General features: G+C 42.7%; 2 protein-coding genes across 2 annotated transcripts in view; one reads left to right on the forward strand and one right to left on the reverse strand.

Annotated features, from left to right (window-relative positions):
* The window catches only part of LOC131483227 (cytochrome P450 3A6-like), a gene marked incomplete at its 5' end in the record, with an annotated part of 387281 nt that overhangs the window by 245089 nt on the left and 124489 nt on the right, over nucleotides 1-17703 (forward strand). The window lies entirely within an intron of this gene.
* The window catches only part of LOC131483218 (cytochrome P450 3A6-like), a 43324-nt gene continuing 33318 nt past the window's right edge, over nucleotides 7698-17703 (reverse strand). Inside the window, 6 exon segments of the mRNA XM_058680730.1 lie at nucleotides 7698-7793; nucleotides 9398-9560; nucleotides 11747-11973; nucleotides 14054-14214; nucleotides 15528-15594; nucleotides 15813-15940. Coding sequence (XP_058536713.1) covers nucleotides 7698-7793; nucleotides 9398-9560; nucleotides 11747-11973; nucleotides 14054-14214; nucleotides 15528-15594; nucleotides 15813-15940 — 842 coding nt within the window.

The following is a 17703-nucleotide window of genomic DNA, read 5'->3' on the forward strand; positions in this document are numbered from 1 at the left end:
ATGACGAATAGTGCTGGGGTCCATGCAGTGGGTGTGGATGGCACAAAGGTGTGAAGAGAACAGCTCCCCTGTGTGGCAGGGCCCCGGGGAGCTTCCAGCTGTTTGGCAGGGCTCAGCAAATTTCTCACTGACCACCCTGACGCAGTCTCACCACCTTTTTGCATGGAAACTCAAGCACCCCACTAAGAATTCTGTGATCTATTGAGGCATTGTTTGCCCCTGTGAGATGGCTTTTGCCACCAATGTGAGCTTGAGAGTTAATGTTATTGATAATGTCTTGGTGAGTGGGCCTTTAACTGCACACAGGAGTACAATTAAACCCATGCTATTTCTGGACACCTTATTGGGTACCTACCCATTGCCCTGAAATTGGGCCTAGACATATAGCGTGTCTTCTGGGAAATGGCTTAATAAGAATTTTACAAAGTAATGCAAGTGATGGGAGTGAGAGCTGAAACTGCTATGGCAATAAATATAGTTATTGTTCTCTCAAAGGCTAGCCTGTCTTTGCAATTTTTTGGAGCACAGAAAATGCAATTGTTTTAGCTACTTTTATAATTTTCAGCTAGAGGAATTAAGGATGCTTTTATTAAAGAAAAATGCTTTTGATTATTGTCTCATTGTTAATGGGGTTGTAGAGTCTATAGTTATAGGGGGATTCTATCTTTGAAATTTCTGTTTTGGATTTTAGCTTTTTTCTGTTGCAACCTATTTTCCCATTAAATGATGGGTAAATTGTAGAAATAGAAATGTGGTGGGAATGTACTACTAATTAGCAGGTAATCGCATGTGCCTTGGCCTTGGAGTCCTGGCTGCTACTCCATGGCTACCTTTGAAGAATAAATAATGGCTTGCTTTGAAGAATATGAATACAGTATTTTGCAGAATTATATTTAGGGGCACCTGCTTAGTCTTGAAGTGCAGACGGAGTGACCAAATGTCTGTACATGCCCCCTTAGTCTTGAAGTAAAAATAGAATAATTAGTTGTTTGTGTAGAAGTTTGTGAGGTGTCTGAGTAAATAAAAAGGACAGCTTTTTCTTGGGCTGTTGTGAGAATGCACCAAATGTCTGTATCTGTGTCTGTGTCTTTCTTTATCGCCTACTCCACGCACCCTTCCCGAGCTCCGAACTCGGCTGGAGCTGGACTTCAGCAGAATAGGATGTGGCTAAGCTACAACACACATTAATTCACTCAGAAGATAGGATTTGAGACAACTACCCAGCCATTGGAACTAACTCTGTGTGCATAGGCTGATTTGAATGACAGACTGTGCCAGACTCTGTACTGGCAATTAAGTCTGGGATTACCTCAGACAAAGGTTCTCGCCAACTGAAGTGCTGGAGAAAACTCCAACCATGGAGGAAATTGCAGGTTCCATTGTCTGAACATGGAATGCATGTGTCAGATCTGGGCCTCTTCAGTGTCTTAGAAGTAGCAGTGGACAGCATATTCAGGTGCATATGGAGGATATGCCTTACTCTGGAGCCTGCAGAGGACATATGGTACCATAGCAGAGGATGGAGGATTTGCTCTTCGTCATACAGTGCCTGGGGGCAGCTTGCTTTCACCCCTGAACCTCCTAGGCAGCCTCTGGTGACCTGTGGGCTAACATGGAAGCTAGATGAGTTGGCCTGGGATCTTGCTCAGATGAATAGGGCATGACAGAGCGGAGGGATCCTGGGGTCTTTCACTCACTCTCTTCATTTTAAATTGAACAGAAGTTTAAAACAATGTCCAAAATGGGTGCAGGAATTCCCAGGCCAAGAAATTCTGTACAGAAAGCCATGAAAAAGAAACACAGGGAAAGGCCTCAAAGCATTTGTTTAGGGCTGATAACAAGCGACAAATCACTTGTACAAGGGACACAAACTACATTTCTATACTGTCTTATCATTGGATTTCTAGTTGGCAATTGGGTGTCTGCAAACACAGAACCATTGTTGTGCATGCCCTGACAGGGAAAAAAAATCACTCAACTCCTTGGGATCCAACAGTTCACCAAAAGGAACGTAATGCCTATCTCTGGAACAGGGAACACAATAAAGTATAGTATATACCAAATTTGCACCTAAGTCAAAGCACATTTTTAAAGCTTTTCTGTTACTAATTTGACTTAAAATAAAAAGATCACATGGCAATTTTACCTTCTTCTAACTATACATCACAGAGGTGTGAGAACAATATAGCAACAATTCTTATTTTCACTGGCCTCACCACAGTTCCCAACTGTTGCCACCAGAGGTGAATGTCTCCTTATTCCAGTTTGCAGTCATGATGGACTTTATGTTCAGAATTGGTTCACTAACAGGTTTACATCTGAAGCTCCTCTACAAAAAGAAAAATTCACAAGAGAAAAACACATGAAATGCAAGAGGATGTGACATTCAGGATCTATTTAACCATAGTCACCTCTGTGTCCCTGGTCATTGGGAACAACAATACTCCATTTTTTAAAATACAGAAGGGCACACTCAAGCAGCAGATTTTTATGACTGGACTCAGGAGAGAATGATTAGGGTAGAGGACACTGACCTTCCTTTTGCTGCTTTCCCAATGCCAAGAGTCCACATGGTAGAAGTATGTGTCCTGAATTACATCAATGTCAACACAATGAGACCAGGAGAGTCCCTCACAGCATTTCACTGTCTGATCAAACACATGAGTCCACAGAAAGAGAAAAATCGGGGTCTCAGGATGGGGTGTTTCTTGCCTGGATCCCAGATGCCAACCACAATGTGCATGTGGTAAGCTGTCCTCGGGCCTGCCTGGGTTCCGTGGGCTGCTCCATTTGGGATGAGTACACCGAAGGGAGAGGTCTCCGTGACTTGGCAGGTCCAGGGCCCACCCGCTGCCCTCATTGGGTGGTGAATGGGGTTGGCGAGGGGCATGATCTTGGGTCTGGGAGTTTAAACTTTCAGCAGCCTCCTGGCTGCTGGTAGGTCTCAGGATAGGGCGTCTCATGCCTGGATCCCAGACGCCAACCACCACGTGCATGTGGTGAGCTGTCCCCAGGCCTGCCTGGGTTCCGGGGGCTGCTCCCTTTGGGGTGAGTACACTGAGGGGGGAGGTCTCCGTGACTGGGCAGGTCCGGGGCCCACCCGCTGCCCTCATTTGGTGGTGAATGGGGTTGGGGAGGGGCACAACCTTGGGTCTGGAAGTTTAAACTTCCAGCAGCCTCCTGGCTGCTGGTAGGTCTCAGGATGGGGTGTCTCATGCCTGGATCCAAGACTCCAACTACCACGTGCACGTGGTGAGCTGTCCCCGGGCAGACAGTTCGCCATTTGTGTCAGGCTCTGCATGCTGGCTGCCCGGCTGGGCAGCTCTGGGGTTTTGGTTTTTTGAATCGCTGCTTAGGTAGCTACAGGTTAAACCCACTGAGCTTCTATGACGTGAATCAATCGTAAAGTTTCCCAATGACAGTAACTCTTCCTTTGAATAACTTGTAATCACTGAAAAATGCTGACCACCAAATACCAGTCCATGCAAAAGCTATGGCTCAGGGCTTGTCTGGCAGGATCATATCTTATTACCTGACATGATGTTGGATCAGGAGATGGGTCACATTAGGCAGGGCCATGATATTAGCTAACACTCGAGAACCATATCCAGGGGTAGATTCTGTGAGGGATCTGTGGGCCAAACCCTGTGGAAATTCTAGCCCCACTGGTTAGCGCGAGGGTTGGGGTGGTGATGGCCTAAGCTATGTGTGACCAAGGAGTCTGCCATCAATCACAGGTAAAGGAAACCGCAACAGTCTCTACTGTTCAAGGCAGCAGCACCCAAATGTGCATCCTGAATAGGGTGTGGGGTGGGCTGGGTTGCAATGTTCACCAGCTCATACAAGCTCAAATGGAAGGCCAGACTTCACTGGAACCTGGCCTAAACCCAATGGCACGTATGAGAACTGGGTCTGGGAGTGGATTTAGTGGAGGAACTTGGGAAACTCCCTTGGTGAGACATAGCTCCCGCTGGTGAACATGTGGTCCAGACCTGGGGGTTGGACAAGCTAGGCAAAGTAGCTCCAGCAGCTGGGTAATGTTTCAATTGGTAGTGGAACATGGTGGACTAGGCAGGACTGAGCATACCTTAGCCCACAAGTGAAATTAGAAACCAGGATTTAGTACAGGTCATGCTGAGCTAGGCTCTTGCACCTACTGGTCTGCATGAGCCAGAAATGCTAAGCGATAGTGTCTAATGAAGAGGTCAGGACAGGTGAGGGGCTGAGCCAAGTTGAGTCAGAGCAACCACTGGCATGTACGTGATCTAAGGCTGGGAACAGGCCCAGTTGTGGCACTAAGGGGACAACCCTAGCTGGGTTCAGGTTCCCACCAAGGGGTGCGTGGCCTGGAATGGGGCTACATTCTGATCAGGAAATGGTTGTAGTCTCCCTTGGCACAAATGCGGACTGGGATTAGATGCACTGAGCTGTGCCAGACTCCAACACCTTCTGGTGTTCTGGAGGACCAGGTTAGATGTGGGATGGACTAGGCTAGGTCTCAACCCCTACTGAGTCATGTGTGAGCCATATGTGGGTATGGATGAGCCATGGCTGGGCTGAAACATCCAACAGCAAGAACCAGAATGGGTTGAAGGCCAGTCAGGAAAAGCCACTGTTCCTGCTAGGACAGGAGGTGAACTGAGTAGGACTGGCTCATGGACCCCCTGGTATGCACAAAATCTGGCATTGGGAGAGGTTCTGATGGAGGAGCCTGGGCAATTCCTCTGGAAGGACACAGATCCAATAGGTAAGCGCAAGAAACATGATAGGAAACAGCCCAGAACAGGCCATGGAAAGTTACCCACTGGCATACATTTAGCATGGGTCGGGGGACGACCAGGCTGAATCAGTTCATGTCATCCACTGGCAAATCTGAATGCCAAAACAGTGTGGGTTGAGCCAGGTTCAGTCACAATAAAAACTAGTGCACAATATGGAATGCCAAGGTGAGGTTGTCTATACTAGATGTCACCACAGCGCCCAAGCAGCATGCATGAGAACCAGGAAGGGAGGGGGCGGAGCCAGCATGGGAATAAGGGGTGGCTCCCTTGCTGGACAGTTACTCCCACTGGAGAGCAAGAGCTGGGATGGGGGCAGACCAGACTGGGCAAGCTACAGCACCTGTGTGCCTCATGAGGACCAGATCAGGAAAAAGCCAGGCTGGGCTGATTATTCCTACTGGTGCAAACAAAATTAGATTGGGTAAAGGCTGCTTGGGCTTAGCCACAGCATCATCTGGCAGAAGCTGGCACTTGGGTCTAATTCTGTCCAGTCAAACCACAGAACTACCTGGAGAGTGCGTGATCCAGGAAAGGGAGATGCCTGGGAGGGAAATAGTGGGCTCCTCCCTCTTGGGTTACCACTTCCATGGGAGGGCATGAAAACTAGGACAGGGGCTGGAGTGGCTAGACAGATACCCAACAGCATCTGTGTGGGCTGCATAGTGGAGCTGGTTAGATGGAACTAAGCTTTAATACCCATTGACAAGTACAGGAGCTGAATGGGATGTGGGACAGACTGGAATACTGCTACACTTACTGGCAAACCAGGGTAGGGGGTGGACCTGTTGAGGGTTATTGTGGGTCACTCCAACTAGGCTGCAGCTCCCACTGGTTTACATGAAGGCCGAGTACGTACTGGACAGAAACAGGCTGAACTGCAGCACCCATTGGTTTATGTGGAAGTCGGGGCTGAAAACAGAATCAACCCAGCAATTGCAACCACCAGCTGTTCAGGTCGATGGACTGTGCCGGGCCCCGTACTTGCTAGTGCATTCAAGAATCTGGTCTGAGAACACCTCAGACAAAGTTTCTTTGGAGATCTCCCCAGTCGAAACGCTGTACTCAGAACCCTAACCAAGAAAAGACTGAAGACAGAACAGGTCAATCAACCATCTCAGCTATATGCTGGCAGTGAAATACTGGGCAAATGGAGACTCTATGATGGACTATGTCAATCAGTGGATTCTTCAAAGACCTTATTTTGCTTGGAGTGGCAAGATTGGCAGCGATTCGTAAGTGGTGAACTACCAAAACCACTTGAGCAAGAACCTTGGAGCATGCCCTACATCCGGGACCTGGGGTGGGTGGGAAATTGGGTGGACCTTCTCCCTTAATACTCACCTTTAAACATGAAGGAAACAATATGGAAAAAAAATAACCAATCACAATGTAAGGGATAAATGGTGATATTGGGTGGGGGAAATAAAAAAAGCTAAAATTAAAAAAAAGAAAGTAAAATCATCAAAATACATTTAAGGGATAACCCATAACTCTGAACATGGAACAGAGATTGGGAAAGGAAAGGGACAATTCAAAGGGAGAAGATGTCAGGGCAGTTCTTCAGTCTAGAAACACAAGTAGTCAAGAGTGTCGCCACAAAATTCTCTTCTTCACAACTCATAGGGCAACATCCTTGAGGCTGACAGCGGAAATGACTGAAACTCAGAAAGTTCTCTCCAGAATTCAGCTAGTCACTCTGAGCAGTGACCTCCAGGGATTTGATCTGGAACATTGAACTTACCACATTCTGTATGAAACTTATTGAGCACTCTAGGAAGAAATGATTTGATTAGCATACATCAATTATACATAATAATAGTCCACACTCCGATGTATCAATACATCTATATGGCATGTATTGATCGAGTCAGATTAATTAGCACTGACATTGTACACCACTGCTTTACACTTGGGACCTTTAATCTCTTCTAGCTCTTTATTTAAAAAGAAAAAAATCTATTAATCTGAACTGCAGTCATCCAGCAGAATATGATGTGGAGCATTCACAATTCACCTTCCATTTAGCCATTTTGAGACCTGTTATCCAATCTTGAAAAATACTACCTCTTCTCGATATTCTCCACAACTGCACAACAAATTGTATAGTTTTTCTTGAAAATAACCATTATAACTGACAGGAGGCTACTTTCCATTGTAGTTTTGACTGGTGACTTGAAATATTGACAATTTACTCATATTCTTTATGCTATTTGGAGGTTCTTTGGAGAACTGACATTAATTTCTCAGTTTTTGATCAAGGTACTTGGAGTTTGTTGTGGAGTTCCTTATATGATCTGGAAAATGATGAACAGTGCTTAAATATCCTCTCCCTATAATATGCCTTAAGAATCAATCTGGAATTCCTGAAGAGGCATCACAGTGTGTTCATATGGATATAAAATGTCAGCCATTGGTTCTCACTGATTCAGTTCCATAGATTGCCACTTAAATAACAAGAATGTGTTAGAAGAAAAATTTTAAAAGTAATTGGCATGTTTAATGCATACTTATACTAGTAAATACAAACAATAAAAAATACAAATGTCACTACTAGGACGACTTCATTTATTCAAATATATTTTTAGTATAATTGATAAACTACTAAGAATGTTTTATTGTGTGATCCAGCTAAGCAAGGGATGAGAGGACTAAAAGAAGATGGAGAGATATGATTAACAAAAACAAGAGTTTGAATCTACACGTCTGGCACTGATTTAGTCAGCTCCTCTCTATTATACAAAACAGAGAGTACTCTCCACACACAGATGGCTCAATGTGCCCGTACCCTGCAATGCTTCTTTATATGACACAGGTTAGTTACAACATTATCCCTAACCATTAGTATCAAAATGCATTGAGGTCTCTGGTGTTTTGCGTACAGCTTCCATGAAAAGCAAAGACGAAGTTCACAGATAATCAAGCTTGATGTACAGTTCAATTTCTTGACACAATCTTTAGAATAATGGGCTTCTTAGGCTTGAGGATTCCGTGTGTGGCTAATTTAGGGGGAATCTGCAACAATGAAGTAAACATACTGAGAAACAGAAAATTAAGCACAATCAGTAACAGAAGCAAAACAAAAAAGCTACAATAATGATACTGAAATGTGCTAGCATCATTCCTGACCGTATGGTTAACACATTTAGAAAGGTCTGATGAAGTTAATTTTTCTATGTTGAAACTTAAGTTGCTCTTGAGTGGATAACATATTTCAAGCTCATAAAAAATTCTGACCTTATGGAAAAGTCAATTGCATTTAGTAATGCCAAAGAAAATATGTGCTTTTTGTTTCTAGCATCCTCTCTTGTTTTCCAACTGTACTGTGAATTGTAAATGCAGGAATTCTGAAGTTTTGAAGAGCTTTCATGAATCCTCTTAGCTTCATTATCAGGGAGCCATTTATTTAGTATGGGAAAGCATGCAATGTTCTCATCTCAGTAAAGACAAGCTGCAGCAACTCCTCACAGACATGAGCAAGAGCAGCATGAAGATGACTGGAAGCCGCCCAAGGAGGAGGTATCCCATAGCACGTGTAGCAGAAACCTGCTTTCCCAAGTGATGGCTCCATTTCTTCACACATTTACAAACTTACACACTGAATTTCAGTTGGTGACCAATTCTACTCTCCCAGGTTCCTCTGCAGAAAATATACTGAGGTCAAGGAGATGAATATTAAATGCAACTTAATATCTAGAAATAAGTTTCCTAGGGCCTTCCCTAGTAGAAATCAATATGGCCATACTCTGAAATGATACTCTGCCACAGTTCATCACAGGACCAAATCCAGGGTAAGATGGAAAAAGATGAACCCTGGACAGGTCCTGACAACCACTGGGACTGGGATTGTTAGCAGCCATTCCACACAATCACATGTCAGTTCAAGCCTCTGTTACTGCATTTTCATGGTATTAACAGTTTACATTTAAATATAGAATCAAGAAGGTTATAAACTGAAACATCCTGGGAGAGGAATTAAAAACACTAAATGAAAAGTAATTGTAAAAATGATAATATTCATCTGAGGGTTACAAAAGTATGTACTTCAGAACATGAAAATATAACAATTAATTTGCCTGCAAAAGGCATAGGCAAAGTCACAGATTAGTTGTCATCTATCTGGATCACCACGTTGAAGTTTTAAAACAAACCCAACACATGTGATGCTAATGATCAAATATAATGAACTATTGATTCTCACTGATTCTGTTCTATAAATTCTCATATTAATGGACATGAAGGCAGAAGATCATTGCTTATTATAAACATAACAAGTGATCATATTTGAATTAGAAATTCCATTTTACACATCCTTTGGAGACATACACAGAGATCTCTTGATAATATCATTTCAAATAAATTCCAAATCAAATTCAAATCATTCTTCAAACTTTTTTGCATGCTGACAGTGGGATGAGCCTCATAAAACACATTATTGAAGGATTATTCAAGGACAAAAGTGACACTCAAGAGTGTAGATTTGGGGAAGCATTCAGAGATGTAGGAAAAACAGAATTAAGAAAATGGTGTAATGAAAAAATATTCCATTATAACACGAAAACAATCGGTTTTTGAAAAAGCTGTCAGAAAAATATTCTCACTACATGAAGTACACTAACCTGGGTTTCCTTGCAAGGCTTGAAGGAGAAGTTCTGCATTAATCTGACCAGAGCAAGTTTTATGTTCATGAGAGCAAACCTCATGCCAATGCAATTTCGAGGACCAGCTCCAAAGGGAAGGTATACGTAAGGATTAATGTTGTCCTTATTTTTCTTATTGAACCTGATTCCACAACAGAAATGAGGACACATTAGTGATGCGTAGAATCACAAAAATCACTTAGTTGGAGTTATCAATTGGACCTTTGAAATAATTATGGCTTGGCCATTCAAATCTTACTATTATTGAACTTTCAAAATTCTAAATTGGAGTGCTGTTCCAGTTAGCAATTACACTCACCACACAGGACTTTTCTGTCTTGTTGATGAGATAACGTGAGTGCTGTTCAAAAAGACACTTACTTTGCACCATAACATTGCATTAAAGGTGGTGATGAGTTCACATTTTGGAATACATATGGGAAGTAAGGATGGTGGAAGGGAAAACAGGTTCCTGCTTCAGCTGACAACCATATGGACACATGTTAACTGAGGAAAAAGATGATGTCTCCTAGTGTCTAAACAAAACTTTTCCCCCATTTTCTCACTTCTCCAACCTCCTTTCCACCTGTCTTCCTCCTCATTCTCTTTCACGTTTCTTCCACTTCACTCCTTATCCATATACTTATTCTCTTTCCAAATTCTCCATCAAATACTCTTTGACATTACTCCCCACCAGCATACTTCTTCTCACTCGCCATAATTGTTTAAGTGAGATACTGACATGACATCTGATGCTGTCATACTTTAACAACATCAGTGATTTATTTTATATCTCTTCAATCAAGTCACAAATTATTTGAATATAAAGCTATCATTTCCTCATACAATTCCTGGATAGTTGATGGTATTGAGAAAATTGTGTTTATACTGAGAAAATGACCACGGAATATTGTTCTTTGATTTTAAAATAGAGTTACAGTTTTGTACAATATCTTCAAATTTCTATAGTTTTTTTCTTTTTGAAAAATTAATCTAGCATTTTTATTGGGAAGTCAGATATACATATAGGAGGAGTGACAGAAGGGAAGATCCCCATCTGCTCTTTCATTCCCAAAGTGGCCACAATTGCCCCCATAGACTTGCATTTCTCTGTTACAAATGGGAATATTTCAAACATTCTCCAGCTTCAACATTGATAACATCCAGTGTTCTCATTGCTTGACCCAAGCACTGACACTTAAAGGTTGATGACTAAAGTAATCGAAGAGAACCCTACAGACTTATCACTGAACATGAATGAAGCTACAGAAAGCAGAAGTCCTGATTGCAGGACACAAAGAATTCATGGATTTCAAAACAAAGGGTTACACGAACACTAATTTAATTGACTCATAATTACCATATGAGCACTCTGTGCCATCAGTAGGGCCAACATGCCCACAACAAAATTTCTGTCAACAGAAAGTCCATCTGTAAGTGATAAAAATGTCTGCATCCCAAGACTTCTGACCTGCAGCCTGTGTTCCACAAATTTCTTCACTTTTCCTTACCAAAACAACAATGGTAGCTAATCCACCATTTCCAAAGTGTACAATGTGCAAAAGCCTGACCTATATTACTACTTCCAAGAATAGCAAACAGCTTTGGGAGCCAGTGACTTCACACTGAAAGAAGGATTCACTCACTACTAAGTAAGCATGTGGCCTGCCAGAAGATAGCAACTAGAACCAGGAACAGGGCACCCAGACTTTCCTGACCTGACTGACTCTTCTGTCCATCCGCAATGAGGACTTCTCATTAGCACATCCTGTGGTTTTATAATTGCTTTACAGGAAGAGGCCACCAGATGCAAATTGGAAAGCTTTTCTATAAGTACTATGACATTTCACAGCCAAAGTAATTAGCATAGGAAAACTGGAAAGAATTTTTAAAAGCCTGCACACCTAAAATAAACTACAGTTAATAAATTACAGCTAAATGCAAATATTACCAAAACTATATGAATATTTATATGTACATACTGTCTGTGTATCAGTAGAAGACAACATCCAAGATCCACAATAATACACAATCCACACACTCAAGTCCATAATAGGAAATTACATAGCATTTTCAGAGCCTCCTGTGTAATTTCAGCTCATGAGAAGCAATAACAGTTTGGATTTAAGCATGACAATAGTGTACTTCCTCCAGTTACCACTTTGGACAATTTTGAAAACAATCATTATTTTTCCATAAGAAAAGCTTCTAAAAATAAGGTATACAAATGATTCTACTATCACAAGTTCCTTGTGTTCACAGAGATATACCACATATGCTTGAGCAAGATTGTTTCAACAAAGGCTCCCCTTTCCATGGATCCTGTACCTTTCAGGGCGAAATTCATAAGGCTCTGTCCAGTACTTCAGATCTTGGTGAAGGACATATGTCGGAATTGCCACAGCTGTCCCTTTGGGAATGAATACCCCATTTATTTCAATGTCTTTCTTGCATATCCTCTCAATTCTGGCAGCAAGTGGGTATAATCTGAGAGTTTCATTCACCACCATGTCAAGATATTCCATCTGCATGACAGCATCATATGTGACAAGCATCTGGGCAGAAACAAAGATTTTGACAAAATGAGATTTGAAATTAAAACAGATGTGTCCTCCATCCTGTTCAATGAACAGCGCCTCCAGATGTCGAAACTAGCTGTGAACAAGGAGACTTTGTGGACAAACCCCTAACCAGGCCCAGAAATCATGAGTATGGCCTTACAGTGCTCATGCTGTCTCATGTGTATGAAAGAGATAAACATTGGGCATGGCATGGTTGCCTAATGGCTAAAGAACTCGCCTTGCATGTGCTGGGGTCCTCTATGGGTGCTGGATCTAAATAGGGCAGCCCCACTTCTCCTCCAGGTCCCTGCCTGTGGCCTGGGATGGCAGTTGAGGACAGCCCAAAGCATTGGGACTCTGCACCTGCATGGGAGACCCAAAAGAATCTCCTGGCTCCTGGCTTCAGATTGGCTCAGTTCTGGCTGTTGCAGCCACTTGGAGAATCAATCATCGGATGAAAGATCTTCCTCTCTGTCTCTGCTCCTCTCTGTATATCTTTCAATTAAAAAATGATGAATCATTTTTAAAAAGACAGATGAACAGAGTAGAACACTGTGCTTAAAGAAAATATGCAGGGCCCAGCGTGATGGCGTAATGGTTAAAGTCCTCACCTTACACACCTGGGATCGCATATGGTTACCGGTTCTAATCCCAGTGGCCCTGCTTCTCACCCAGCTCCCTGCTTGTGGCCTAGAAAAGCAGTTGAAGATGGCCCAAAGCCTTGGGACCCTACACCCATGTGGGAGACCTGGAAGAGCTCCTGGCTCTTGGCTTCTGATCGGCACAGCACTGGCCATTGCAGTCACTTGGGGAGTGAACCATAGGATGGGAGATCTTCCTCTCTGTCTCTCCTTCTGTCTGTATATCCGCCTTTCAATGAAAATAACAAAATAAGTCTTTAAACAAACAAACAAACAAAAAATATGCAAAGTCACAGTCACCTCTCAAAGAGAGGCTACAGCACTGCCAACAAAATGGACCACTAAAAGCAGAGAATCCCTCAATCTGCCTCAAATTTTTCTCCTCAAAAATGCTGGTTAGAAACTGCTTTGACCCCATATAAAATATCTGAAAGGGCCAAGATTGGCATGTAGCAGGTGAAGCCACCGCTTTCAATGACACCATCCCTCATGAGGGTCAGGAGGTATCTATTCCATTTTCATCCATCTCACAGATAATGATCTGAAAATGGCAACATAGTGCATTCCAGGACTTTCTGACCCTCTCACCATTAAGGGAGACCATATGCAGCTCTGATTCCTGCCTTCACCCTGATGTCACACTTGTCATTGTGGACATAAATGAGTGACAAGAAAATGAAAGATCTCTCTGTCCCTCCTTCTCTTTTTTCCTTTCTCTGCATTTGTCTCTCAAAATAACTGAAGAAATAAATAGTTTTTCTAATTGTCTAACTAGGCCCCCGTTATTTTTTTATATATGTGTTAATATGACAATAAATTCAGGTCAACTGAGGTTCTACAGAGATAGGAAAACACTTTCACTCCACATATTATTTCTAGAATTGTCCCTCGTGCATAGCTTAAGGCTGTGTTTATCTGGCCATCAAATAGCCATGCCACACTAGATTCCAGGCTCCTTCACAATCAAGAGCAGACACCCTGAATAATCTCTTGTCTTTTTTAACACTGGTGGTGTGAATGGAGGATGAGAATGGCAGGAAACAGAACACAGTCTGCCTCCCTAGGCCAGTCTGGACAGCCCTGGCCAGCTTCACCCACGCAACAGATCAAGAAGACAAAATCCAGTCAAATGAAGCAGACCTAATGACCACAGACTTGAGTAACAAAGACTCCTTCTATGTGCCATTGTGAATTCTTGTAACTGACACGTAGGACAAACACTGATTTACAAAGCTGTTACAGTTTTGTGAGTAGCACCTTCAGCCCTTTTTCCCCATGAGTTTTTCTCTTTAGATTATTCCTATTCTTGTAAATGAAGTATCTTTGCTGCATACTTTGCATGCAGTTCCCTGAACAGTGCTCTAGAGGCATTCTATCAAGACACTACTCCTGCCGCACAGTGCACCCATCCCAGGTACCACTCATTCACTCACCTTATTGGAAAAAGCTGTATCAATCTCCTGCTGCAGTTTCTGCTGAACATCAGGGTGAGTGGCCAATAAATACATGATGAAAGAAAGAGTATTGCTAGTGGTCTCATAGCCACCAAAAAGAAAGACAATTGACTGGGCTACCAACTCTGTATCAGTCAGAGCTAACAAGAGAAGAAAAGATTTTAAGCAGAGTAGGTCACTGTGAGTCACCCTATAGTAGATGAAAAATTCCATATATGAACAGATGTTATTGTACACTAAGTTAAGCTAGTGCCTACAAAGACAGCATTGGATTTGACTGCTGGATTCACGTCTAGGTTCCTGATTCCAATTCAACATTCTGGTAGTGATTCTGGAAAGGAAAAAAAATATGGCTCCACTACTTGTGCCCCTGAACATGCACAATAGATTTCAACAGAGTTCCAGGTTCTTGGATTATCCCTGCCCAGCCCCAGTCATGGCAGCCATGTGAGGAATCAACCAGTGATGGAGGAATACTCACTCTCTGGTTCCCACTTTAATTCTTATTTTAAATAAATAAATACTTAAAGGAATAAAAAGTTTACAAAAGTTTCAAAACTCTTGTAGGAAAAAAAATGTGCAAGTATGCAGCAGGTTGGCTCAATTGGCTAATGCTTCGCCTCCCATGGCCAGCATTACGTAGGATGCCAGTACTTATCCCAGCTTTTCTACTTCCCAGCCAGCTCCCTGCTTACAGTCTGGGAAAGCAACAGAATAGGATCAAAGGTAAGGGTTATGCAATGGCATGGGAGAGTATGAAAAAGCCCCTGACTCTCAGTTTAGGATTGGCTGAACTCTTGCCATTGTGGCCGTTAGAGAGTAAATCAGTGGTTCAAGTCTTTCCTGTTTTTCCTTTAATCTGTAAATCTGATTAGCATTTCCAATAAAAATTTTAAAAAAGAAAAAAATGAAGAAGAAATTCAATGTCAAAACTGAATGTTATTCACACAGAGCCAGAAAAAATATTTCCTTGAGTTCACTTTATCCCAGCTTATCCCATGCACTGCCATCCTCTCTTCATTGCAACATCCTCATCACCAATTCAGTTAGGTGATGTTAGGAGAAAACTTCTTTGTCACACATGCACAGTGCAACCAGTGCACCAATTGGATAATATGGAGTATCATTGACATTAAGGAAAATACATTAAATTCTACTTATAATATTTGAAAACACTGAGTGTAAAATAATAAGACTTTACTGTATAAAAACTAAGGGATGTTTCACTTACATATATGTGAGTTAAATTAAGGGGACAAGAATGGGCTACAGATAAAATTGTGACATTTAGAATGTAGTCCAAGGATGAACTGCACCTAGGAGCTCATGAAAAATTCAGATTTCCAGCAACAATTACACAGGACAACATGGAAATTCTTCAGAATTCTGAAAATAGATCTACCATCTGACACAGCCATTTCTCCCTCTGAGTTTCCCATGTATTCTTGGTTACCTTTGTAGGAATCAACTTCCTTGCAATTCTGGGAGTTAATCATCAGTTGTAGAAAATCCATTCGGTGCTGAAAGAGAAAGATCAAAGCAAGATAACCCTATGGCAGAAGTCCATCAGGAGTTCAGCACTGCAGCTGCTCTCTGAGGAGACCCCACTCAAGTCTAGAGTTCTGCCTGGAGTGGCCTGAGTAATCATCTCAATACTATATCTCAAAATGATCATATGGTTTAAACCCCAATACCTGGGAGAAAAAGAACAACCTCATACAAATAGCATCACATTTACCTTTTTCTTATCTTTGAGACGTTCTTCTTTAATCTTTTCAACAGAGGTTTTCAAAAATTCTGTAACATCTCTGGGGTACCTACTGATATTCAATGCTTCATATACTGGGGTAAGAAAAGGAAAGAGTGCTACAGGAAAAAAGAAAAAAAAAGAAATGATAAGGAAAAGCAAAATTTATGTAGCACAATTATAACCTCTGAATCAGGACAGTAGAAGGCCTTCACAGTGGATCCCTGCTGCCCTGAGTGTAATAACGGTAGCAGCACGCAGCTTGAGAGCTTGCTCAACAACAGAAGTGAATGAGAAATGATGGGCAACCTGAAAGTCTCCAAAACCCAAGCTCTGACCCAACTCTGGAAACCTCTCCTGGGCTCCCAGCTGGGGCCCCTGCTTGTCACTGCAGAGCAGATGGATGGCCCCGACATGTTGCGGAGGAAGCTGTATCAATGACAGGCAGGTGCAGGCTGCTCATGATAACACTGTAAAATTCCCTCAGTGTTTTCTTTTGTCTTCCAGAACAAACACTGAGCAATTACACAACCACATACAGAGGCCATTACTAGAATGGGCCATCAATGGCCTTTCCTTCATTTTTGCAATGAAAGGGCCCTGGACTGAAACTCACTGGATGGAATGGCACAAGTGACTGCAAATGAATAACAGGGTACTGAACACATTCCTTAAAATGAACTGTAGACTCATGGTGACAAAGCTTAGAAAACAGCCTAAGAAACATCTAATCAGAAGTGCAATGATGAAGAGCAATAGAAGAGACAGGCACTGTGAAGTAAACTGAGGAATACATTGAGGAAATGAGGAATAAAGAATTTTAAAAGTGGCATTCCTTTGCTGAGATGGTGGGGAGTGGATGGGTAGGGGTTTGTATCAGCTCATGGGAGCCTGAGGATATGGGCTTGGTAGGGGGAGGGGGACATATCACCAGTGGGGCAATGGGGACCTTCGAGTTCACATCTAAGCAGGCAAGCAAACCTGGAGAATTCCTCATGTTCTTGGTGCCAGGTGAAGTGAGGAGAGGGGAAGGCAGAGCCACAGGGCAACATGCTGCCCTGGTGTGCTGGTTGACCAGGCCTGGAAAACTACAATAGGCATGAATTATGGATAGGTAAATAAGTAAAGCAATAGTCTAGCACATGTACCAGCAGCTTGGGACTCTGGGTGGGCACGTAGAGCTCTGTATCAGCACACCACTCACTGGGCTTGCAAAGGTTGAACTGGAGAACACAGGCACTGATGGGCACAAGGATTGTGGATTCATTAGGGAAAGGGGTAAAGGGATATCGGGAAGGGAGGACCACTCAGGGAGTTTGTTGCAGTAAGAAATGATTCCTGAGGAACTCCTAGCAACAAGGCCACTGTAATTGAAGAACTTTATGGGTCTGACTGATGTACTGCAAAATGGGAGACCTGAGTTGGGCTTGTTAGCATGAAATACTGCTGACCACCACAGACCAACCCACACAAAAGCTAGGGCTAGGGTCCTTCTTGGCAGGATTAGATCACAGTATCTGACAGTGCTGTCATAGGGGATGGGTAATATTAGGCTGGCCCGTGACATCAGCACAATAGAGAAGCAGGTCCAGGGGTAGATTCTGTGGGCAATATGTGGGCCTAACCCTCAGGAATCACAAGTACTGCTGGTTAGCTTAAGATTTGGGATAGTGCAGGGCTGAGCTAGGCATGAACATGGAACCTGCCAACACTCATTGATAGTGGGGCTAGGAACAGGCACAGCAGGTTCCAGTTGTAGCACCCATATATGCACCACAAAACAGGATATGGGGCAGAACAGGTGAAAACATTAACCAGCTCATGCAATGCCTGGGATGAAAGGGCAAGCTATGCCAGGTATGGATGTACACCACCTGGCATG

Source organism: Ochotona princeps, chromosome 24 (assembly GCF_030435755.1).
Source record: "Ochotona princeps isolate mOchPri1 chromosome 24, mOchPri1.hap1, whole genome shotgun sequence".
NCBI classification, from domain to species: Eukaryota; Metazoa; Chordata; class Mammalia; order Lagomorpha; family Ochotonidae; genus Ochotona; species Ochotona princeps.